The 26,519-nt window shown below is 49.1% G+C and overlaps 1 protein-coding gene across 1 annotated transcript in view; it reads left to right on the top strand.

The window, feature by feature from the left end:
- The window catches only part of DNAH8 (dynein axonemal heavy chain 8), a 13,985,216-nt gene that overhangs the window by 2,365,024 nt on the left and 11,593,673 nt on the right, over window positions 1-26,519 (top strand). Inside the window, exon 16 of the mRNA XM_085610239.1 lies at window positions 89-208. Coding sequence (XP_085466365.1) covers window positions 89-208 — 120 coding nt within the window. The remainder of the gene's footprint in view (window positions 1-88; window positions 209-26,519) is intronic.

The following is a 26,519-nucleotide window of genomic DNA, read 5'->3' as shown; positions in this document are numbered from 1 at the left end:
CAGGCAATTAAAATGTAATACTTTAAGACACGTTCAAATGTCACTTAAAAGCAATTAAGAGTTATCTTTCTATATGTATTTGTTTCAGCTTTACCAGCTCTATAAAGATGACCCACCACTTGCGCGAGATATGCCCCCCGTTGCTGGAAAAATATTATGGGCAAGACAGCTGTACAGACGAATTAATGACCCAATCAGCTATTTCTATGTGAGTTCACTAGTACATATCCAACATGAATGACAGGTTGAAATATGAGAATTGTCTTGTTAATTAAGAAAATGCAATACTATTTAATAGTCATAATAGTCATATTGCAGGAAAAAAAGAAAAATTTGAGGTTACGGTTCTAACATTCTTTTTCATTAAATGAGGCATTGTGTCTGAGTGAGAATCCAGGTGGGGAGATTCTAGGAAGGAGGATGATGAAGTAAGAAATCTAAAACAGCCCTCTGAGGTCATTTAATGAGAAGGAGGTGAACCCGGCATAGAGTTGCTCATCCACCAGTTGTTACCTGGTGAGATTAATGTAGAACTGCAACGCTTTTTTGTGGATCCAGGTGGTGAAGTTTCTCTTCCTCTTTAGAGGGGTGAGGCAGAGTGAAGAAGGTTGGCCGTGTGATGTTTTCGCCAACATATGAAGGCGTCACACATTTGAGCAGAGAGCGCCATTAGCTCGCTAACCCTTCTGGCTGAAGAAATGGGCACCAAAAATACTTTAACTTTTTTGATAAACAAACTAAGTGGTAGCTGTTGATAGCAGCCTTCAGGCTTACTCCAGAAGGAGTGTTAAGCAGCTTGTTTTACCAGATCTAAATATAAAGCGTAGATTAAATGAAAAAGAACCACACAGTGAAGTTATAAAAATATGTCTATTTATTATACAACACTCACTAATACATTGGTATATCTTCTACCTGGAGATACCAATACAAATACACACAATGATTCAATTGCAAACAGGTAAGTAAGCACAATACCCAGTGGTCTCCAGGGGGAGACCAAACCATATACTGTGAAAGTGGAATACAAACTGCAACCGAAGTCAGGACTTGGACCAGGAAACTCAGAAGAGCTGGGGACACAAGGAACCACCCAATGTAAGTACCCAGGAACACCACGGAGGCTGTGTGCAGAGTGGAAACATAGGTGCTTACTCAATACAAGTCAACAGGAAGGAAGCAGTTGCAGTTTTAAAGAAGAAGGACCCTTCCTAGTGGACCCTGAAGGAAACCTGTGGAAGACAGAAGGTTGGAGAGTCACCTCACCTGTGAATACCTCAGGAACCAGGATCTCTACAAAAGCAAAGCCAGGTGCATAGGTGCAAAATGACATTGTTAACCGCCATAGACTACAATTGAGGACATCAGAAAAAATGCCACCGGCGAATACAGTGCAAGAATCTGATGGAATCTAAGGGTGAACTCTTGAAGAGAGGAACCTACAAGCAGAAGGGACAGAGTCTATGCCACTCTGAGGTGAACAGGAGGCACAGAAGTGCAATGACCACAGATGACGGAGGATGCAGGAGTGATTAGCAGGATCCCAGCCAGACTAGTCAAAAACACACTGACACCAGGCAAAAGTGGGGGTAACCATGTTAGAAGGATCCTACCTTCCTACAGTGACCCAGCCATTTCATCCACACTGCCCATGTTTTTGGGGGCAGCCCTGTGACTCAAAGACCACACTTTCCTGCTGAGCACACAAGCCCACTTACCTCCTCCACTAAGCGAGGGTTGGTGTGTTAGGAATTAACCACTTCGCAGCAATATCGTGCTTGGTAATTAGGAGGGCTGTGCCCAGAAATGCCTTCTCCACTCGTGTACCGTCAGCGCCCTCCAGTACCCCAAGAAGAATTTGAAGAGAGGAGAGAGGGACCATCTATCCCAAAACCTAAGAGGTCTCTAGTCACTGAAGACCAGTAGCAAAGTATCTTCGTCCATGTCCACACCATGTGATAGAAATCTGCCAGACCATCCTCACAGAATGAGCAAGTAGATTGAGGATGGAGACCAGATCAGTATAGGCGGGTGGGGGGAGGCGCCAGAATAAAGGTGTATGTCTCTACCAGTCTTAGTCTGGCGGAGATTGTGAGAACGTGGTGGGCCATCAAGGCATTGCGCCAGTTCTCATCCTCCATAGGGCACCGAAACATGAGGTGAACAAGTGACCCAGGTGAGTTAATAACAAGGGTGCAATAACTTTGAGAAAAATCACCACACCCAAGGTTACACTTTAGGAGCTTGGCCTCCAAGGGGCTAAATTCTGGGAGGGTGTCGTCCATATGAACTTGGAGAGCATGTTGAATCTGGAAGGAACGATAAAATTGGGTATGTCAACTGTATTTTTTAGTTGGAGGTCCGAAAAATAGTGTGTGTGTCTGCACAGACGTCTCCCAGTTGCGAGATTCCAATAAGATCCCAGGACTTAAAACCACAAAGCCTGTCCTCTTCCATCAAACACGTGCCGTGCCACAAGGGGTTTGTTGGGTAAGCCTGTGTGAGAAGTTGGCTTGGTATATGATGTTCACTAGTTAAAGTGACCACCTTGTACCATGCCAAGCAACCCTTATGGTGTGGTTGTAAGTCAACCTTTTCGGACTAGCTGCCCTAGTGGTAGCGTAGGCTAAGCAGTCTTTGAGGCTAAACTCGTGAAGCGTGTTAAGCAAGCTGTTTTACCATATGTAACCCCCCTTTATACCAATGAAAGGACACCACACAGATATATATTCAAAATATATATGTATTTATTACTCAAAGTATCCCCTAGACTCTTTATGAGCACAGGAGCACAAATCGTTAAACAAGAAAGTATTACAATATACAGAAGTTGCACTTTATATGGATGGGCCCTGGTGGCCACTCAAACCATATACTAAAATAGTGGTATAAGTACCACGAACAGGAAAGGGAAAAGGCCTAGGGCCTCTAGAATCGCTGGGCCTACAAGGAGCTAATGATAGTTAGTGACCAGGAGGTCCACGGGTCGCGTGTGCAGTGAGGAAAGTTACACGCGGGCTCCCTATGGTCACTCCCTGACCATAGGGGAGATTTCCTTCTGTCCTCTGTGCAGCAGAGCGTCGAAGTTCCCGTCTTCTTCTTGTAGTTAAGTTGATTCCAGGATGTCTGAAGTCTTAGGACACAGCTCCTACCTTTAAGCGGATTCTAGGGGCCGGACTACCTGCTAGGTCCCTCCCTAAGGGTGGGACCAGGAAGGGGGCTGGTTACACCCCCAATCCTTTGTCCAGCTCGCCCCAGGTCCGGGGCTGGTGTACCCCAGGACCGGTTTGAACTGGCATATGCACCGAGGCTCAGGCATGTCTGATTCCATTCAAGCCCTACCTGACCAATACACAAAATCCTGTCTGGGGTGGTGCACGCACCTCCCCTGGCAGGAAACCCTTTGTCCACGTCTCCCAAGCTGGAAGGACTCCCAGCAGCAGGAGGGCAGACTTGTGTCTGTGGTGGCAGCATCCATTTTGTGGAGCTGAGGCTATGTCTGATTTTACCCGGGTTTCAGGTACTGTACATGTTGTGTCCCTCTAGAAGGGTGGAATGCTAACCCCGTCACCAGAATTGGCGAGGGGTTAGTATTCCAATTCGTATGACACCTTACTCGACATGTTTTGATAAAGCCAAACCAAAGATAGCATTTAACCGCGAGGTTCATAATGCACTTAAGAGTATATGGTATGACGATATCTGGAAACGGTAGAAGGAAGTTGTTCCAACCACTGCAGACAGGCTTAGCTCATGCCAGAGCACCATCTCACATGGAACCAAGCACTCTGCCTTCAGGATTGTTAAGGCCTGCCATAGGAGTGACTTATAGGTTAACATGTGTCCCATTTAAGGTTAGGTATAGGTATCCTACACCTAAGTAAGAGGTGGTTACACCAACTTACCCCAGCTGAGTGATCAGCCAGTTGTGTCAAATTGCTAGGCCAGGCCAGGGGTGGCATAATACATGCTTCAGCCCTGGGCAAGCCTTAGATACACCAATGCCCTGGGTACCTAGTGTACACTGGTACAGGGGCTCACAGGGCGATCCAATTCCAATTGGTTATGCACCTATAGTGCATAGTGTAAATCTAGTAGAGAGAACAGCAGGCTGGGGGTCTGATTAGCAGGCCCACAGCCTCAATATGTCAAAAACCAGTGAAGCAAAAAGCAAAAATTTGGGGTGACCATAGGATAGCAGACCCTACTCTCCTACACAACCCCCCCCAAACGCAGGGACATTAAACTAGCCTTGACCAGTCTCGTCTTCATGTCCTAAGTGGAAGTACCTGGAGAGACCATCTGCATTCCCATGGTCTGTACCTGGCCGGTGCTCCACTGTAAAGTCCATCCCCTGTAGGGAAATGGACCACCTAAGCAGTTTGGGGTTTTCACCCTTCATCTGATTTAGCCACAAGAGGGGCTTATGGTCGGTCTGAATCTTGAAGTGAGTGCCAAACAAGTATGGCCTCAGCTTCTTCAGGGCCCACACCAGAGCAAAGGCCTCCCTCTCAATAGCTGACCAATTCTTCTCTCTGGGGGTCAACCTCCTGCTAATAAAAGCAATGGGTTGGTCTTGACCATCTACATTAAGTTGTGACAGCACAGCTCCCACACCCAACTCAGAAGCATCTGTTTGGACAATAAACTCTTTGGAGTAGTCAGGACTTTTCAGGATAGGTGCAGAGCACATGGCCTTCTTCAGGTCTTCGAATGCCTTTTGACAGCTTACTGTCCACTGAACCTTTTTGGGCATCTTCTTGGATGTCAGATCATTAAGAGGAGTCACAATGGACCCATAGTTCTTAACAAACTTCCTGTAGTACCCAGTCAAGCCCAAGAAAGCTCGAACTTGAGTCTGGGTGGTTGGAGGAGACCCGTCCTTGATGGATTGTATCTTACTCTCCAGTGGTTGAACTTGGCCTCCACCTACAAGGTGGCCCAAGTACACAACCTTACTCTGCCCTATCTGGCACTTAGTAGCCTTGATAGTGAGGCCTGCCTTTTGCAGAGCCTCAAGTACCTTCTTCGGGTGGATCAGGGGATCCTCCCAGGTGGAGCTAAAGACAGCAATGTCATCAAGATATGCTGCACAAAAGTCATCCAACCCAGTAAGGACTTGATTCACCAACCTTTGGAAGGTGGCAGGTGCATTCTTCAGACCAAAGGGCATCACCAAAAATTGATAATGCCCACCTGGGGTTGAGAATGCTGTTTTGGCCTTGGACTCCTCAGCTAACCTGATTTGCCAATAGCCAGCTGTCAAATCAAATGTGCTCAAAAACTTAGCAGAAGCCAGTTTATCTATGAGCTCATCTGCCCTTGGAATAGGATGTGCATCTGTCCTAGTGACAGCATTGAGTCCTCTGTAGTCCACACAAAACCTCATCTCTCTCTTGCCATCTTTGGTGTGAGGTTTGGGGACCAGGACCACTGGGCTAGCCCAGGGGCTCTCTGAGGGTTCAATGACACCCAGTTCCAGCATTTTGTGTACCTCAGCCTTTATACAGTCCCTGACATGGTCAGGTTGTCTGTAAAGGTTGTTCTTCACAGGCAGACTGTCACCAGTGTCCACCACATGGAAGTTTACTGGAGAGTAAGATACAATCCATCAAGGACTGGTCTCCTCCAACCACCCAGACTCAAGTTCGAGCTTTCTTGGGCTTGACTGGGTACTACAGGAAGTTTGTTAAGAACTATGGGTCCATTGTGACTCCTCTTAATGATCTGACATCCAAGAAGATGCCCAAAAAGGTTCAGTGGACAGTAAGCTGTCAAAAGGCATTTGATGACCTGAAGAAGGCCATGTGCTCTGCACCTATCCTGAAAAGTCCTGACTACTCCAAAGAGTTTATTGTCCAAACAGATGCTTCTGAGTTGGGTGTGGGAGCTGTGCTGTCACAACTTAATGTAGATGGTCAAGACCAACCCATTGCTAGTTTGACTAGGTATCAATGAAAACATATGCTGAAATGATTGTAGAACCTGTCTACATTCAATCTGCTGATGATCAGTGAGGTTGCCTCCAAGGGTCACTCCTTCAACTGAACCATCTTCAGGGTTTTGAGACAACAAGTCTGGGAGAGGGTCACTCTCTTCCTCCTGTCCCTCATCTGTAGCCATGAGCAAGCCCATGTCTGCCCTGTCAACATATGCTTTTAACCTGTTAACATGGAGTACCCTGTGGGGACTCCTGGGAGTTCCTAGGTCCACCAAGTAGGTGACCTCTCCCTTCTTTTCCAGGATTGTATGGGGTCCAGACCATTTGTCTTGGAGTGCTGCTGGGGCCACTGGCTCCAACACCCATACCTTCTGTCCTGGCTGAAACTCAACCAAGACAGCCTTTTGGTCATGCCAAGCTTTCTGTAAGGCCTGGCTTGCCTCAAGGTTTTTGGATGCCTTCCCCATATACTCAGCCATCCTGGAGCGGAGACCAAGTACATAGTCCACTATGTCTTGTTTAGGCTTTTTGAGAGTTAACTCCCATCCTTCCTGCACTAAACACAGTGGGCCTCTTACAGGGTGCCCAAACAACAATTCAAAGGGGCTGTAGCCAACTCCTTTTTGTGGGACCTCTCTGTAAGCAATCAGAAGGCAGGGTAGAAGGATGTCCCATCTTCGCCTGAGCTTTTCAGGTAATCCTTTGATCATATACTTTAGGGTCTTGTTGAATCTCTCAACAAGCCCATTGCATTGTGGGTGATAAGGGGTGGTGAACTTGTAGTTGACACCACATTCCTTCCACATAGCTGTCAAGTATCCTGACATGAAGTTGGTACCTCTGTCAGAAACCACCTCCTTAGGAAACCCCACTCTGGAGAATTCTCCCAGCAGGGCCCTGGCCACAACAGGAGCTGTAGTAGTCCTAAGGGGAATTGCCTCTGGATACCTGGTGGCATGATCCACTACCACCAGTATAAATCTGTGCCCAGATGCAGTGGGGGGATCCATGGGACCCACTATATCTATTCCCACTCTTTCAAAGGGAACCCCCACCACAGGTAGTGGTATTAGGGGGGCCTTTGTTGTGCCACCTGATTTGCCACTGGCTTGGCAGGTTACACAGGAGCGACAAAACTCCTTGGTATCTTCATTCATGTGAGGCCAGTGAAAGTGAGGGACAAGCCTGTCCCAAGTCTTGTCTGGCCTAAGTGTCCTGCTAGAGGAATATCATGGGCCAAGGTAAGAAGGAAGCCCCTAAATTGCAGAGGTATAACCAACCTCCTGGTTGCACCAGGTTTTGCGTCTCTAGCCTCTGAATAAAGGAGCCCATCATCCCACCTTGAGCATTCCCAGCAGCCTCAGCAGCAGCCAGCTGTCTGAGGGGTTCAAGAGAGGGACAGGTTAACTGAGCCTGCCCCAAGTCAGCCCTGGAAGGTCCCCCTGTCCCCAGAAACTCAACCTGATCAGGTTCAAGCTCTTCAGGGACAGTTCCTTCAGGGTTTTCTAGATCATCTTCCTGGGAAGGCTGATCATCACTTGGAGGCAGGGGGGAAGGCACAGCCTTAACCTTCCTGTTCTTCTTCTTGGTAGGTGCTTGGTCCATTGTTCCAGGATCCAAGACCTGTGGTTCAGTAAGGCACTTTTTGGCCTGTGACCTGGTCACAGCAAGGACATGTGGTGATATACCTAACATCTCTGCATGTGTCCTGTACTCCACTTCTGACCATAGAGAACTCTCTAGGTCATTGCCCAACAAACATTCTACTGGGAGGTAATCGCAATGGAGCGTACACCGCTAGCCCCTCCTCCGGGTCGCCCCAAGGGAAGCTGGTACATGAAGTTCTTGGGTGGTTCACCCCAGTGGGTGCAAGTAAGTACTTGTTGGACTGATGATCTCTAGACCCGATACATGTCCCGGGTTTTAAAATATCGCCCGAGACATGGCTCGGGTTTCGGGATAAGTTCCCTCATCAGTAGAGAAAATAGTTAGGGGTGGAAGAGAGGGCCGCCAAGCAACCGTCAAAGGCCTCAGTGCCCGCACAGGCACGCAGGTGCGTCGTCCAGGAGCTCGTCAGCTCGAAGCTCGAGGGAGCCATTTTTAGAAACCATCGCAATGGAGTGCACACCGCTAGCCCCTCCTCCGGGTCACCCCAAGGGAAGCTGGTACATGAAGTTCTTGGGTGGTTCACCCCAGTGGGTGCAAGTAAGTACTTGTTGGACTGATGATCTCTAGAGCCGATACATGTCCCGGGTTTTAAAATATCGCCCGAGACATGGCTCGGGTTTCGGGATAAGTTCCCTCATCAGTAGAGAAAATAGTTAGGGGTGGAAGAGAGGGCTGCCAAGCAACCGTCAAAGGCCTCAGTGCCCGCACAGGCACGCAGGTGCGTCGTCCAGGAGCTTGTCAGCTCGAAGCTCGAGGGAGCCATTTTTAGAAACAATCGCAATGGAGCGCACACCGCTAGCCCCTCCTCCGGGTCGCCCCAAGGGAAGCTGGTACATGAAGTTCTTGGGTGGTTCACCCCAGTGGGTGCAAGTAAGTACTTGTTGGACTGATGATCTCTAGACCCGATACATGTCCCGGGTTTTAAAATATCGCCCGAGACATGGCTCGGGTTTCGGGATAAGTTCCCTCATCAGTAGAGAAAATAGTTAGGGGTGGAAGAGAGGGCCGCCAAGCAACCGTCAAAGGCCTCAGTGCCCGCACAGGCACACAGGTGCGTCGTCCAGGAGCTCGTCAGCTCGAAGCTCGAGGGAGCCATTTTTAGAAACAATCGCAATGGAGCGCACACCGCTAGCCTCTCCTCCGGGTCGCCCCAAGGGAAGCTGGTACATGAAGTTCTTGGGTGGTTCACCCCAGTGGGTGCAAGTAAGTACTTGTTGGACTGATGATCTCTAGACCCGATACATGTCCCGGGTTTTAAAATATCGCCCGAGACATGGCTCGGGTTTCGGGATAAGTTCCCTCATCAGTAGAGAAAATAGTTAGGGGTGGAAGAGAGGGCCGCCAAGCAACCGTCAAAGGCCTCAGTGCCCGCACAGGCACGCAGGTGCGTCGTTCAGGAGCTCGTCAGCTCGAAGCTCGAGGGAGCCATTTTTAGAAACAATCGCAATGGAGCGCACACCGCTAGCCCCTCCTCCGGGTCGCCCCAAGGGAAGCTGGTACATGAAGTTCTTGGGTGGTTCACCCCAGTGGGTGCAAGTAAGTACTTGTTGGACTGATGATCTCTAGACCCGATACATGTCCCGGGTTTTAAAATATCGCCCGAGACATTCTACTGGGAGGTCTGCACTAACCACAACCCTTTTGAGGCCAGTTACCCCTCCCCATGAGAAGTTAACAACTGCCACACTATGTGAAGTAGTGGCATTGCTGGCATTGGTCACCAGGTAATTCTCACCTGGTATGTACTGTCCAGGGTCCACAAAGCCTGGTGTCACCATAGTGACACTGGCACATGTGTCCCTGTAGGCTTGAGCCACTTTTTCATTTATTAAAGGAGTCTGTCTGTACTTGCCCAGGTTACTGGGGCTCACAGTCAGGGACAAATCCATGTCCCCATCACAAATCAAGACTGCCTGTGTCAGGGTTCTGTCTAAGTCAGAATCTCCTTCAGTTCCCATAGTGATTCCCACTACACCCTTTGTCTGGGGACCAACACTGCTAACAGTAGTACTGGGAGCAGGTGCCTTAGGGGCAACAGTGTTGGGGGCTCCACCCTTCTTACAATCACTAGTCCAGTGAGTTGTATTCTTGCAAGATTTGCACCAGGGTTTCTTTGGACCTTCTTTCTTCTTCCCTTTAGGTTGGGACCCACCCTCGTTAGTACTAGTTTGGGGCCCTGTTGAAGACTTCTGGTCTTTAGATTTCTGATCTCCACCCTTTTGGTCTGTTTTCTTCTGATCACCCCCTTGGCCCTGGTTCTGGTTCTTTTGCTTAACCCTGGTTCTGACCCATTTGTCTGCCTTCTTTCCCAATTCTTGGGGAGAGGTCAGATTTGAGTCAACCAAGTGTTGATGCAGTTGCTGGTTCTGACAGTTATTTAAAATCTGTTCTCTCATCATCAAATTGTACAATCCTGTATAATCAGATACCTTACTTCCCAGCAACCAACCCTCCAAAGCCTTAGTGGCACATTCAATGTATTCAGACCAGTCCTGAGTCTGTGTCTTCTGGGTGTCTCTGAACATTAACCTGTACTGTTCAGTGGTTAAGCCTAACCCATCAACTAGGACACTCTTCAGGGCTCTGTAGTTTCTGACATCCTCCTCCCTAACAGTGAGGAGTCTATCTCTGCCTCTTCCTTCAAAGGAGAGCCATAAGATTGCTGCCCACTGGTCTTCAGGAACCTGCTGCACTTTGCAGGCTCTCTCAAGAGCAGTCATCCACTTGTGGATATCATCCCCACTTTTGTAGGGGGGCACAACCTTGGACAGGTTCCTATTGTCAAAGACCCTATCTTTGTCCTTAGGGACAATGCTGCCACCAGTGGGTATAGACCCACTCTCTCTAGGTTGCCTAGCCTTACTCAGTTTCTCTTCCATCAGAGCTACTTCTAGCTCCTGTCTCCTGATTCTCAGCTGAGCTTCCTTCATTCTGGCCTCATGCTCCCTCCTCTGAGGGCTGGTCATCCCCCTTCTGGAGCGACCTTGAGAGCCTCTAGAGGCATGAGAAGCATTAGAGTCACCTGAGTGATTCCTCTGCCTCCCAAACCCCTGGTTAAGTCCACTAGGGAGATCCAATGGGGTGAACCCATTATCAGTCCCCAGTAGCCTTAAGTTAGCTGAGCCAGGTCTGGCACCTGGCACTGGGCTATCTCTCCCATCTGAACTGCTGCTACTGTCAGATTCACCCCCTTTGTCATCCCTGTCCCTATGCTGATTCTCATCATCTGTAGTCAGATTCTCAACTAAGGGGCGACTGTGGGGAAGGGGTACTTCAGTGGCATCTTCAGAAGGAGGGCCTCCTGTTCCTGTCCCTAAGGGGTCTAACTGGGAGGTTTTCTTGAGAGCTCTCTGATCTTCATCAGCCTGTAAGAGTTCTCTGAGTTCAGCAGAGGTAGGGTTCCTGGGCTGTTTAAGGCCCCTGATATTTCCCAACTGCCTGAGCTCATTTTGATTTAGGGTAGCAAAGATGGTTGGTGCCCTCTGGGGGTCACCTTCAACAGAGATGGGTACATTGGACCCCTCTGCCCCAGCCATTGCTCTTAAGTGTGGGTGGATGTGTTGCAACTACCTACACTTGGGTTTTCCTACTAAACCTATCTAGTAGTTGTAGTCAGGGTGTGCTACTCCCTTTGCTCTACAACAACTAAGTTCAGTAGAACTTAAGTATATAACTATTCTTGTTTTATATGTACCTAAAGGTACCTGTATGATCTTTCAATTGGTAACAAAGAGATTACAGAGGTAAAACACAGCAAGCTCAAATCCAACCGCTGCTCACCAATGTGAGAAGTTGGCCTGGTATATGATGTTCACTAGTTAAAGTGACCACCTTGTACCATGCCAAGCAACCCTTATGGTGTGGTTATAAGTCAACCTTTTCGGACTAGCTGCCCTAGTGGTAGCGTAGGCTAAGCAGTCTTTGAGGCTAAACTCGTTAAAGCGTGTTAAGCAAGCTGTTTTACCATATGTAACCCCCCTTTATACCAATGAAAGGACACCACACAGATATATATTCAAAATATATATGTATTTATTACTCAAAGTAACCCCTAGACTCTTTATGAGCACAAATCGTTAAACAAGAAAGTATTACAATATACAGAAGTTGCACTTTATATGGATGGGCCCTGGTGGCCACTCAAACCATTTACTAAAATAGTGGTATAAGGACCACGAACAGGAAAGGGAAAAGGCCTAGGGCCTCTAGAATCGCTGGGCCTACAAGGAGCGAACGATAGTTAGTGACCAGGAGGTCCACGGGTCGCGTGTGCAGTGAGGAAAGTTACACGCGGGCTCCCATAGGTTTTCAATGGGTACGTAAAAGTTCAAAAGTTATTGCTAGAAGGGTCTTCTGGATGGACTACGAACTTAAGACTTAAAACACAGACACTAGAGATGTTTCTCTACACTTGGGCACCGGAGTGCCAGCTTTACCTCACCCACAGGAAGCGGGTGCATAGGTCTCGAAGTGCGTCGAGTTTCGCCTATCGATTCAATGGAGCCTGATGACAAAGATGCTGCAGGCGGTCGGTCCAGAAGAGATGCGGTGGATCCAAGAGTGGATCGGAGTTGTAGAAGACCTGAAAGCAGAGGGGACAGTGTTCACAGTCACTAGCCAGTGACCGGCGTGGCACCAGGTAGGTACCAGGCGATGTCGGGTGCAAACGGGTGCTGAGGTGTAGCTTGTCTCCGCAGCCACGTGGTCCCTGAAGGTCAACGATGTCCAGGAGTCGGGTCACGAGCTGTCCCACGCAGGTTCTCGCTGTCGGCGGTGTCGGCGACTCGAAGGAAGCAAACAAGCCTTGGCAAAAGCAGAAGTCGTGAAGAATGGAGAAAGCTGATTGTTCTGACCAGCAAGGTCAGAGGGGCTGCTCCTTTGGAGAGCAGCAGGGGCCAATCTGGAGCAACCAGACCAGCGTCGTAGATTTCAAGGTTCGTCGCCAAAATGGCCACTAGCCAACGGGCCAGGGACCGGGCAGGCGCGTCGAGTTGCAAAGTGCAGAGGGGCCCCACGCAGATCGTAGAGATGCTGGAGGGCTCACCTTTGGTGCAGATGCTGCTCGGATGTTGGGCTTCTCAGGACCCAAAGCACAACTTGGAGGGAGCCTGTGTTGTCGCGCTTGCAGCTTGTCGTGGGTCTTTCAAGATGGCTCGCTCCACGTGTCTCGGTGCCTTCACGGGTTCCTTCTTTGCAGGGACTGTGGATCGGGCTGTGAGAGGTCTGGAGGTCCAGTTCTTGTCGGGCTCTGGGCTCGGGCTCCGGCAGGAGGCGGCGGCGGCAAAGCAGACGTCGAGTAGCTGGTTGGTGCTTGCGTTAGCAAGATGGTTACTCCCTGACCATAGGGGAGATTTCCTTCTGTCCTCTGTGCAGCAGAGCGTCGAAGTTCCCGTCTTCTTCTTGTAGTTAAGTTGATTCCACGATGTCTGAAGTCTTAGGACACAGCTCCTACCTTTAAGCGGATTCTAGGGGCCGGACTACCTGCTAGGTCCCTCCCTAAGGGTGGGACCAGGAAGGGGGGTGGTTACACCCCCAATCCTTTGTCCAGCTCGCCCCAGGTCCGGGGCTGGTGTGCCCCAGGACCGGTTTGAACTGGCATATGCACCGAGGCTCCTTGTGAGCCTCAGGCATGTCTGATTCCATTCAAGCCCTACCTGACCAATACACAAAATCCTGTCTGGGGTGGTGCACGCACCTCCCCTGGCAGGAAACCCTTTGTCCACGTCTCCCAAGCTAGAAGGACCCCCAGCAGCAGGAGGGCAGACTTGTGTCTGTGGTGGCAGCATCCATTTTGTGGAGCTGAGGCTATGTCTGATTTTACCCTGGTTTCAGGTACTGTACATGTTGTGTCCCTCTAGAAGGGTGGAATGCTAACCCCGTCGCCAGAATTGGCGAGGGGTTAGTATTCCAATTCGTATGACACCTTACTCGACATGTTTTGATAAAGCCAAACCAAAGATAGCATTTAACCGCGAGGTTCATAATGCACTTAAGAGTATATGGTATGACGATATCTGGAAACGGTAGAAGGAAGTTGTTCCAACCACTGCAGACAGGCTCAGCTCATGCCAGAGCACCATCTCACATGGAACCAAGCACTCTGCGTTCAGGATTGTTAAGGCCTGCCATAGGAGTGACTTATAGGTTAACATGTGTCCCATTTAAGGTTAGGTATAGGTATCCTACACCTAAGTAAGAGGTGGTTACACCAACTTACCCCAGCTGAGTGATCAGCCAGTTGTGTCAAATTGCTAGGCCAGGCCAGGGGTGGCATAATACATGCTGCAGCCCCTGGTAGGCCTTAGATACACCAATGCCCTGGGTACCTAGTGTACACTGGTACAGGGGCTCACAGGGTGATCCAATTCCAATTGGTTATGCACCTATAGTGCATAGTGTCAATTTAGTAGAGAGAACAGCAGGCTGGGGGTCTGATTAGCAGGCCCACAGCCTCAATATGTCAAAAACCAGTGAAGCAAAAAGCAAAAATTTGGGGTGACCATAGGATAGCAGACCCTACTCTCCTACAGCCTGCCCGCCCACTGCACATGACGAAGCGCAGCTCTCCATGCCAGGAGTTCTACCTGGGCAACCAGAGGCATGTCCCGGTCTGGCGGGAGCACCAACAAGCCTTGGCAGCAGCAACAGATGTGGAAAGCGATGAAGGAGCTGCTTTGGAACCTGCAAGATCCAAGGGACTCCCCAAGTGCAGGGCAGAGCAGGCCCCGAGCTAGCCGGGGAGCCCACTGAAGCAGGAGAAGACCCTCGAGAGGACCAACAGTCCGAAGTCACAGGAGTTGCAAGAGGACCTCGAGCAGTTCACAAAAGTTGATGGACCACAGTGCAGAGGATGTGGTGAGGGTGAAGATCTTTGCAGGAAGTCATGCTGGAGGCTGGAGCTTCTTGTAGCCTGAACATCTGTGGAGTGCAGAACCAACAAACCTTGGCAACGGTAAGTCAATGTGGTGAACAGGTGTTTGGTTCCTGTGGATCTGACGAGGTATACTTGGAGAGAGGACAGGCCAGGCCTTGAGGGAGTTACAGAACGACCACCTGGGTTGCTGAGCCTTTCAAAGTCCATGGTCAGCTTTGTTGCAGTGCCTGCAGATGCAGGGAAGTGACTCCTTCACTCCAAGGGAGCATACTTCAGGGGTCATTGATGCCCACAGGTCTGTTGAAGGTCCTCCAAGAAGCACAGATGGCAAATAAGACTTGCAGAACAGCAAGACCAGGAGCAGCAGGAGTCTTCCTTGATGCAGTCACTTTTCGAGGCAAAGTCTAGCGAAGTCCAAGTTTTCAGACGGTCGAAGAGGGATGTGGTTTCAGGCTTGAGTCTTGTCCCACGACAAATCTGAGGACCCACCCTGAGGTAAGCCCTTTTATACCCTAAGGAAGGGGTTAGGACAACTCCGGGGTCCCTCCCAGAGTTGGGGCTAGACAGAGGGAAGGCTACTCCCATGTCCTTTATCCAGTTTTGCACCAGAGCGGAAGCCAAGGGCTCCCAGAACTGGTTCTAACTAGAGTATGCAAGGAGGGCACCAAATGTGCCCTTCAAAGCAGTCTGATGGAGATGGCAAGCACACCTGCCCCAGCCAAATATACTAAATCCTGTCTGGACGGTGGTCACACGTCCCTGTGACAGGAAACCTATTGTTCTACCTTGCCTTGCTCAAGCTCATTTCAGCACCAGGAGGGCAGATTCGTGTCTGGGGTCGACAGTAGCACTAGCTTATTGACAGACCCTGGAAGGCTGTTGCCGGGAGTACTGGGGTCTTCCCGGATGAGCCCCCAGTGCATGAAATCATACCTCCAATACCGGTAACGGTATTGGAGTATGATTCCAACAAGTTTAATACCAAATGTGCCCATGTTCGGCACAGCCCCTATATAGTTAGCCATCTCGTAAAGACGCATGGCCACTATATGTATCAAAATATCTGACCACCCTTACAAAGCCTGGACAATCGACTCCAGAGTGTGTAGGGTTGAAGGGAGGTGTGCCCAACTTTGCCAACCCCACCCCTCAGGTGGGTGAAGCTAGGTGAAGCACAACTCTCAGTCCCCGCTAATTAGCAGATGGGGGACCCAGCCAACCAGAGTGAGGCATAGGCCCCACTCCCAATGGAGGGTGGCATAATAGGAACCCCAAGGAATGGACCCATTGGTCCGAACTTTTTACTTACCTGTAACGGCCCTAAATCTAGTATTTAGAGGCACCCCTGAACTGTGCCTCATCAGACAAGCAACGAAGAAGAAGAAAAGAAGAAGAAGGACCGAACAGCCGTGCTGAAGCTAAGAAGAGGACGACGCCCACTGACTTAGCCACAGCCCTAACGGCCTGTCCCCACCTCAAAACTGCAGAAGCAAAACTCCGGTGTGTCCTGCAGCCAGCAACCTCAAGAACCCCTAGGACCTGCCCTGCCTTCCAAAGAAAAGAGCAACATATTGATTCACCCCTGAGCACTCCAAATGAGAAATGCAAGTCTTTTATGATTTCTTAGTTCCAGTTCTTTATTTGGGTATCCAGTGTCCGATACTCAGCAGTTTAGTGTTTCCAAAACACAGCTTGATGTAGTGGTACAGTCAGACAATTACAGCCAACAATGTTTTGTCGTGTGTCGTGGCACACTTATGACTTCTTCTGGGCTGATTCCATTGCCAGCTCAATTCAAAATTCAATCCGGGTAATACGCCATAATAGTAAAACAAGATCCTTGCGGCTTATTTCCCAGAGCCTATCAGGTAAATATTGAGTTCACGGTAGTACTAAGATTAATACACCAATGCAATTCTTCCAAATACTCTTGAGTGTATAATAACGCAGCACAAAGTATGATTCCAGATGGCGTATAAGATAGTATATTGGAGTATTTGTTTCCTTCCTCACTTTAGTATTTTGATCTGCGCGCTTCTGCCCCTGTACAGCTTTGTTGTGTTGGGACCTTTCTTTAAGCGCCGGGACGCCCCTTGGCTGGGGCAGCTGTGCGCTATAAAAGTGCTTTTAACATAACATAACATAACAGTAACCGGTTGGGGTATTGTTAGAACTGGGGGTCTCTAGTTGGCAGAGGTAGGTACCTTTGACCAAATAGGGACCCTTGCTTCAAAGTCAGGGAAAAGGGATTACACTACTGGATAACCCCTGCTCACCCCCTTGGTAGCTTGGCACGAGCAGACAGGCTTATCTCAGAGGCAGTGTGTTAAGCATTTGTGAACACATACAGTAATACAGTGAAAACACTACAGATGGACACCACACAGGTTTTTATAAAAATAAGTATTCTTTATATAGATTTATCACAAGACCATAAACGACAAAAATCCACGATACTGTAATCAACAATAATCCTTCAAGATGGTAGAAATAGTTCAAAAATAGGGTATTCACTTAAAAGCAGTCTTTAGCAACAGATAACCCCAACTGGAGTTCCCACGCGGCGTCAGGCCCGGAATCAAAACAGACCCACAGAGAACAGTACCTGCGAAAAGCAAAACCAAAGACAGCTCACGGCGTCGGGGAGGTGCGGCGTCGTTGGTGCTGCGGCGTCGGTTCCTTTGCTTCAGGGGAGATGATACATCGGGACCTGGATGCGTGCGCAGGCAGGGGAAGCGTCGGTTCCTGACCGGAGAGGAGGTGACGTTACGATGGCGCCGGAACCACGGTTCCGTACGATGTCACGATGTCGATGGATTCTTGACCACCCACGTCAACGATCGGCTCCGCGATGATGCCGGCTTCGGAGACGATGCGGCACAGCAGCAGGCGTCGGGCCGGCGTCGCAAGTCGGAGCACTGCTCGCGGCTATGGCAGGCTTACAATGTCGTTCGCTGGCGTCGATGTGGCATTGCGGCAGGCGTCTGGTCCGCATTGCAAGTCAGAGCAGCACTGCCGGCTTCGATGCAGAAGACGGCGTCGCTCGCCGGCGTCGGTGTTGCAAAATTCCTTCTGTAGCAGCTAGAACAGCAAGTTCCAGATGCAGGCAAACAGAAGGGGTGAAGTCTGGTATCCCTGAGACTTCGGTCAGGAGGCAAACTCAAATCAAGCCCTTGGATTAATATTCTGCAAGATGATGAAAGTTCTTTAAAAGTTCCTTCTCCTCTCTTTGGCACTGAAAACACCACTGTAGGCCAACCCAGCAACACAGCACACTGGCAGGGGGCAGTCCAACTCCTACAGCTTCCTTTGGTGCTTTTCCTTGGCAGAGGTTTCTCTTGTTGTTCCAGAAGTGATCTATAGTCTTGGGGTCCCCATATACATACTACTAAATCCTTTGTCCCTTGAAGGTAGAGGGGCCTGTACCTAGCCCAAACCAGTTCTGTGCAGTCCTGGAGCACTTTGTTTACAGTACTCCTTCTTTCCTTTGACAGTGTGGGCCAGGGCCATCAGACGCACCACAAGAGGTGGAGCCAGCATTGTGGAAGGCAGGCACAGCCCTATTCAGGCCCAGGTGCTATCTCCTCCCACCACTCCACATGCAGATAGGTATATTCAGCCTTGTGCTGACTCACCCTGTCTTCTGGAATCCCCAGCCCCTGTCACTCGCAAAACCAGACACACAATACACAAGCTAGCAGAGGGAGGCTGGAAGGTTAGGTAAGAAAATACCTACTTTCATAAAGTGGTATTTTCAAACACAGAATGTTACAACCAACTTTACTAAAATATGTTTTTTATCATTCTGAGTTCAGGCATACTAAACTCGAATTTCTACCATGTCCCCAGGGTCAGTTAAGATTATAAGGTGTTATAATCAAACTGCCCATTCTGGCCTATTGGGAATGGTAGCCTTGCAATAGGGAAAAACAAAAATGGCTGTAATTCACTATTAGGACATGCCACACACACCAGGTCATGTCCAACCTTATACTTACAATGCACCCTGCCCCTGGGCCTACCTTAAGGGTGTCTGATATGAAGAAAAGGGAAGGTTTAGGGACTGGCAAGTGGGTGCACTTTACCAAGTCAGCATGGCAGTACTAGACTGCACACAGGCTCTGCAATGGCAGGCCAGAGACACCCTTTACAGGCTGCTTCTGTGGGTGGCACAACCAGTGCTGAAAGCACACTAGCAGCATTTGATTTACAAGCCCTGGGCACACATGGTACACTGTACTAGGGTCTGACAAGTAAATCAAATAACCCAATCATGGAGTCACTAATCAATACATCAATTTAACATAGGGAGCACTTGCACTGTGGCACTGTATAGCAGTAGCACAGTGCCCAGAGCATCTAAACCAGCAAAACATATCAAAAATAGAAGAGGCAATCAGAAGAAATGGAAGGGAGACTCACGCCAGTGGTACCAGGTCTAACACGTGTCCCGGACAAGTGTGCAAGTGGGGGAGACCCTACCTGCAGGTGGGAGCACTATTTCTTTAACAGATGACTGTTCTGATTCACAGTTTTTTCATTTTCATGCTTTCAAGCTGATTTGTGATCCATGAATACAGTGATTTATTGGTTTTTCAATTGCATTCAACAACATGCACATTTCATCCAACATAGTCATCAAGTATTCAATCCATGAAGTGTTCTAATCAATTAAATTCTTCAAAACCCAATGCATTTCGGGTCCAAAACGTGACCCTTCGTCAGGGGTCAAACATTGCAATGCTGAAATTAACAGAAAACAGAGGGCGATTTAACTTTCAGTCTAAAACATTCAAGTTCCGAACTAAAATGATGTCTAATCGAAAGTGCACCCGTGCAGTGATTCAATAACGAAGTGACTTGGTAAAAAAACATAAAACCTTTAAAGCCCATAGAAAATGGTGTATGAATCCGAACTCTAAAAGAAAATGTTGAATTCAAACACACCGTAGCTCTACAGTGAGTGGAACTTAATCTTACGATGTGCAAACGATTTAAACATTCGTGATTTAAACTCGCCGTGAACTTAACAGAAGTTCACCCGCAGTTACCGGGTGTCGCTTGAACACGGGCAAGCAATCAATATTATTACGCGCTCACTGACTCCACAAACTAAAAAAGTGCTGCGCTCTGAAGATAAAACACGCCGACAAAGTTGTGAAAATACTCGCGCCATTACCAGGTTTTCAAAAGATCTGAGGCATTATGTGCTAGCAGACAATACGCGGTGCTCTGCATCTTACCGGGAAGATTACTTGTGTTTCACTATACTGGAGGCGCAAAAACGAGAACAGGAAATTGACCCCCAAAAAGCACTAGCAAGATCTGAATTTTATTGGACAAAAAAAGTGCAATCACTTCAGCCTTTGGGGATGAACGATAGAATTGAATTTAATTGCTTTCTATAATTTTGCTTTATGTTATTCTGAATAATGTGGTAAGGTAGCTCTCTGTAACTATATGTGATTGTTGTTTTAAGGCACAATTACGTCATGATAATTGTCATTGGATACACACAGCTTCAATAGTCCGCACAAATGGTATTTTGTTAACAATAGAAATGTTTGTTGTGTGCACTTTTTTACTTTATTATTCATCACTTTGTTACATCAGCACCCTTTCTTTTTAAAGCGTTAGCTCTTCGTTTAAATGAGCACGCCGTACTGCGTCATTCACGTCTGTGCGGAGGAAGAACACACAAGTAATCTTCCCGGTAAGATTCAGAGCACTGCGTATTGTCTGCTAGCGCGTAATGCCTCAGATCTTTTGAAAACCCGGTAATGGCGCAAGTATTTTCACAACTTTGTCGGCATGTTTTAACTTCAGAGCGCAGCACTTTTTTAGTTTGTGGTGTCAGTGAGTGCGTAATAATATTGTTTGCTTGCCCTGATCCAAGCGACACCCGGTAACTGCGGGTGAACTTCTGTTAAGTTCACGGCGAGTTGAAATCACGAATGTTTAAATCGTTTACACATCGTAAGATTAAGTTCCACTCACTGTAGAGCTACGGTGTGTTTGAATTCAACATTTTCTTCTAGATTTCGGATTCATACACCATTTTCTATGGGCTTTAAAGGTTCTTTGTTTTTTTGCCAAGTCACTTCGTTATTGAATCACTGCACGGGTGCACTTTTGATTGTACATCATTTTAGATCGGAACTTGAATGTTTTAGACTGAAAGTTAAATCGCCCTCTGTTTTCTGTTAATTTCAGCATTGCAATGTTTGACCTCTGACGAAGGGTCACGTTTTGGACCCGAAATGCATTGGGTTGTGAAGAATTTAATTGATTAGAATACTTCATGGATTGAATACATGATGACTATGTTGGATGAAATTTGCATGTTGTGGAATGCAATTCAAAAACCAACAAATCACTGTATTCATGGATCACAAATCAGCTTGAAAGCATGAAAGCTAAAAAACTGTGAATCAGAATTTTGTTGATAACAGTCACCTGTTAAAGAAATAGTGCTCCCACCTGCAAGTAGGGTCTCCCCCACTTCCACACTTGTCCGGATTTACCTCTCAGACGCCCATGGACTAGGCGCCAAGGTGGTTGTAGCACACCTCAAATCACTAGTGTGTATTGTGATTGAACATTTAAACACTAGTGTGCACGTTGGCAAAAATTGGTATTTCTAACACGTGTCCCCTCCAGCTGAAATGTGGGGAGAACTACCCTTCTCCTTGGGAGTTCTCTTCACTAAGGCAGAAAAATCTGGACAGACCATCAGCACTGGCGTGTTCTGTACCAGGGCGGTGTTTCACTTTGAAGTCCATCTCCTGTAGGGAAATGGACCACCTCAACAACTTTGGGTTCTCACCCCTCATCTGCATCCACCATCTGAGGGGCCTGTGGTCTGTCTGAACCCGGAAGTGAGTCCCAAACAGGTATGGTCTCAACTTCTTCAATGCCCAGACCACAGCAAATGCTTCACGCTCAATTGCACTCCACCTCTGTTCCAGTGAAAATAACCTCCTACTGATGAAGGCTACAGGTTGATCTAGGCCCTCCTCATTAATCTGTGAAAGAACAGCCCCCACACCATGCTCTGAAGCGTCTGTTTGAACAATGAATTCCTTTGAGAAGTTGGGCCCCTGAAGCATGGGTGCTGTGCACAGGGCAGTCTTCAGGGCGTCAAAAGTTTTCTGACAAGTGTCAGTCCAGTTCACTTTCTTGTGCTGCTTCCTGGAAGTCAGCTCAGTCAAGGGATGCAACAATGTTGCCATGCCCCTTGACAAACCTCCCGTAGTACCCCGTGAGTCCTAAAAAGGCTCTCACCTGCGTCTGAGTCTTTGAAGGTTCCCATGCAAGGATGGTATCAATCTTGGGTTGCAGGGGCGCCACCTGGCCGCTCCCTACCTGGTGCCCCAAGTACATCACGGAACCCTGCCTGATCTGGTACTTACTCGCCTTGATCATGAGGCCCGCCGCAGTGCCTTCAACACTTCCCAGACGTGGCGCAGATGTTCTTCCCAGCTGGCGCTGAACACTGCAGTGTCATCCAGGTAGGCGGCACTGAAATCCTCCAGTCCAGCCAACATCTGGTTGACCAACCTCTGAAAGGTGGCAGGGGCATTCTTCATCCCAAAGGGCATAACCCGGAATTGATAGTGTCCATCTGGTGTGGAGAATGCTGACCTCTCTTTGGCCCCATCAGTCAAGGCGATCTGCAAGTACCCAGACGTCAAATCAAACGTGCTGAGGTACCGTGCAGCCCCTAACCGATCAATGAGCTCATCAGCTCTGGGGATGGGGTGCACGTCAGTCCTGGTGACTGAATTGTGTCCTCGGTAGTCGACGCAGAACCGGAGTTCGGGTGTGGCACAAAGCGCGGCAGCCTTTGGGACCAAGACCATTGGGCTGGCCCAATGCCTGTTAGAGGCCTCAATCACCCCTAAGGCAAGCATCTTGGAGACCTCCTCCTTGATGTAAGCTCTGACCCGGTCAGTCACACTTTAAGCCTCGTACTTCACAGGAGGACTGTCCCCAGTGTCCACATCATGGACACACCACTCAGTTACACCAGGAACCAGGGAAAACAAAGCAGAGAATTACCCCAACAGTTGGCGACAATCTTGCTGCTGAGCAGGGGTCATTGTGGCAGAGAGGCTGACATCATCCACTGACCCATCTTGCTCTGTCACAGACAGGAGGTCAGGCAGAGGCTCGGTCTCCTCCCCCATCCCATCATCTGTTGCGTGGAGCATGCCCACTTCGGACTTTTCTAAGTGGGGCTTTAGGCAGTTAACATGCAGGACCCGCAAAGGGTTCCTTGGCGACTTCAAGTTCACCAGATAGGTGGCATCACTCTTGCGCTCCACCCTCTCAAATGGACCGGTCCACCTGTCCTGGAGCGCATAAGGCTCTACAGGGGCCATGACCCAAACTTTCTGTCCAGGTTGAAGCTCAATCAGAGTGGCATTCTGATCGTACCACCGTTTTATTTCCTCCTGGCTGGCTTTCAGATTCGCCTAAGCGAGCTGTCTGAATCGCCGAGTCTGGTTCCTGAAGGCCAGCCTGTAACTGTATACATCCTGGGGAGGTTTCCTGGGAGATTGCTCCCAGCCTTCCTTGACCAGATTCAAAGATCCTCTTACCGGGTGCCCATAGCACAGTTCAAAGGGACTAAACCCTAGGGACTTTTGTGGCACCTCACGGTAAGCAAAAAGAAGGCCTGGCAAAAGGATGTCCCACTTACGCCTCATGGGTTCCTCAGGACCCATAATCATGCCTTTAAGTGTCCGGTTGAATCTCTCAACCAGCCCATTACCTTGGGTGTGGTAAGGAGTGGTGAACTTGTATGTCACACCGCACTCCTGCCACAGGGACTTCATGTAATTAGACATGAAATTGGTATCACGGTCTGACACCACCTCTCTGGGAAACCCCACACGGGAGAAAATCCCCATCAGTGCACCTCCCACCACGAGGGCCATCACTGTCCTCAGCAGGATGGCCTCCGGGTACCGGGTAGCATGGTCCACCAAGACCAGGATAAATCTGTTGCCCATGGCTGTCTTGGGTTCCAGTGGCCCCACAATGTCAATGCCCACCCGTTCAATGGGGGTACTGACTACAGGGAAAGGTTGGAGAGGAGCCTTTTGCTTCCTTTCACTCTTCCCACTTGCCTGGCAAGTTTGACAAGTGCTACTATGAGTGTCTGAACTCTTCCGCATCTGGGTCCAATAAAAGTAGGTGACAAGCCTTTCAAAGGTCTTGTCCTGCCCCAGATGTCCAGTTAAAGGTACATCATGAGCCAACCCCAGTAGGAAGGCTCTGAAGCGCTGGGATACCACCAGCACACAGGCTGACCCAGTTTCAGCAACCTAAGGCTCTGTATACAGGAGGACGATCTCCCAGTAGATCCAATGTGATCCAGACTGATCACCTGCTGCCTGGTTTGTGGCCTGTTGCCGCAAACCCACAAGAAAAGGGCACTTCTTCTGTTCTGCACAAAATTCCTCACTGTAGGGTCCTCTTTCTTGCTGCCAATGGGTCAGCTCAGGCAGGCCCCCCAGTTCAGCAATCTGTTCCCCTGTAGGTTCCAGGGCATCCCCATCAAGGTCTGCCTCCTCCTGGACCGTGGGAACAATGGGGGCTGGTTTCCCACACCCCCTACCTCTTCTCTTTAAGGCAGGTTCCCGGGCCATACTTTCAGGCTCTAGGATCTCTTGAATACCCTTACTGGCTGCCATAGACCGAGTGGTCACACACGCCCACTCAGGCAGACCCAACATCTCCAGATGAGCCTTCTTCTCCACCTTACCCGAAGGAGAGCGTTCCAAATCATTGCCCAACAGACAATCAACAGGCATGGCTGGCCTCACAGCTACTTGGAGAGTACCTGAGACCCCCCCACACTCGAAGGGAACCTGAGCCACCTTGCAGTGGCTCTCTGTGTTATCAGCGGCAACAACTGGGTAAAATGCATTGGGGACCACCTGCTCTTCAGACACCAAGTGACACCTGACAGCTGTCACACTGGCTCCGGTGTCTCTAAGAGCCTCCACTCTATGGCTATTGATGGTCACCCACTGCCTGTATTTTTTAGTGTTATGAGGCAATTGAGCTTTAGGGACCATCTCAAAGTCTCCTAAAGAGACAAGGGACATTTCTGCGGGACCCCACCCACCTTGGGCACCCATCTCCTCCCCTCCCAGGGCTGCACTCGCCATCTGACAGGGGTGCATGGGGTGGCACATACTGACCCTTTTGGGGACACTGGGGATCATAACAATGGTGTCCCACTTGCTTACACTGAAAGCAGGTAGCAGGTTTACCTGTCGGGGGCTCTGGCTTTTTCTCAGGGGGAGGCTGGGAACCCTTCCCTTGGTTCCCCTGGGAATTATTTTGGGGCCCTTTCTGGAACTCCCTTTGTTTACCCTTGTCCCCCCACTCTCCTGCTGGGGACCGTGCCCACCCTTGGCTGAGTCTCCCACATGACCCTTGTGGACCCTGGTACTGACCCAGCGGTCCGCCTCCTCAGCAAGCTTCCTAGGATTAGTTAACTTGCTATCAATAAGGTGCTGGCGTAGCTCTGGAAAACAATTAGCAGAGAAGTGCTCCCATGCAAACAAATCATAGAGCGCTTCAAAAGTATCCACTTTGCTACCCTTCACCCAACCATCCATAGCTCTGCAAAAGAAGGATACATATTCTACCAAAGTGGTTCCCTCCAGCTTCTTACAATTCCTGAATCTCTGTCTATAGAGTTCTGGGGTCAAACCATACCTTGTCATCAGGGCTTTCTTCATGTGGGTATAAGACATCCTATTCTCACTGGATAGGTCTAACAAAGTATCCCTCCCCTCACTCACAAAGCGGCCCCACAACCCAGCTCCCCAAGCCTTGTCAGGGACCTGGTGGGCCAACATTGCTATCTCATAGGCGGCAAACCACTGCCCAATATCCTCATGCTTGTAGAAATCTTTGATGACATCCTTGGGAATATATACCCTGCCTTCTGAAGGCACAGATGGTGCGCTGCCACCAGAGGGATTGATCTCTAAGCCCTTTGCCTTGATCTCTAACTCCCTCAACATCCTCTCATGCTCCATTCTCATTCTCTCTCTCTCTCCAAGGACAACTTGGTATTCTCTATTTCCCTCTGACCTTCCGTCTTAAGCTTAGCCATCTCCAGCTTGTGTGCCCTATTTCTCTCCCTGTCTACCAGCTCTCTAGGGGACAGGTCTTTGGAAGAGATGCTACTGCCAGGTGGGGACGGTACCCCTTCCCTAGCTGGAAACACTGGCCTATCCAGTTACCCATCTGTATCCCCAGCTGGCTCCACCACCAGATCAGGGGCATTTCTTGCTTTTACCCAGGCCCTCAGTGCCTTTTGGTAGTCATCCTTTTTGGAAATGCCTGGTGTAGCAACTTTCATTTTCTTGCAGAGATGCTTGAGCGGTTTCAAAGTGTAGGTTTCCAACCTCTCTTCCTCAAAATCTAGATCCATAGATGCAACTGATGCTGGTTTACTCATGGCAGTAAGAATTGGCAGTTCTCAGGGAAAACAACAGTCCAAGAAAAAAAACAATTCTGCCAAAATAGTATGTGGTCGCGTTTGGTCTGCACTCACTAGTAGTGTACACCAATCACTGTGTATGAGTCACAAATGCAAGTCTAAATCCTCACCGCTGACCACCAATGTTAGAACTGGGGGTCTCTAGTTGGCAGAGGTAAGTACCTTTGACCAAATAGGGACCCTTGTGTAGGAAGGTGGATATCTGACTATGGTTACCCCCAACTTTTTGCCTAGTGTCTAGCTGGTTTTTCGACTTAGTTGGCCTGAGATCCTGCCATTCAGGGTCTCAGGCTGTCTGCTCTCTCTTTAAAATGGACTCCATGTACCCTAGGTACATTCCCAATTGGTAAGGATCACCTTATTGGACCCTGTACAGTGTACCCTAGGAACCCAGGGCATAGGTGTACCCTAGGCCTCCCAGGGGCTGCAGCATGTATTATGCCACCCCTGGTCTGGCCTTCCAATCAGACACAACTGGCTGATCACTCAGCTGGGGCAAGGTCGTG

The sequence above is a fragment of the Triturus cristatus genome, chromosome 6, assembly GCF_964204655.1.
Source record: "Triturus cristatus chromosome 6, aTriCri1.1, whole genome shotgun sequence".
NCBI lineage: Eukaryota > Metazoa > Chordata > Amphibia > Caudata > Salamandridae > Triturus > Triturus cristatus.
Note: the sequence above shows the minus strand (reverse complement) of the source record. Positions and strands in the feature narration are given on the sequence as shown.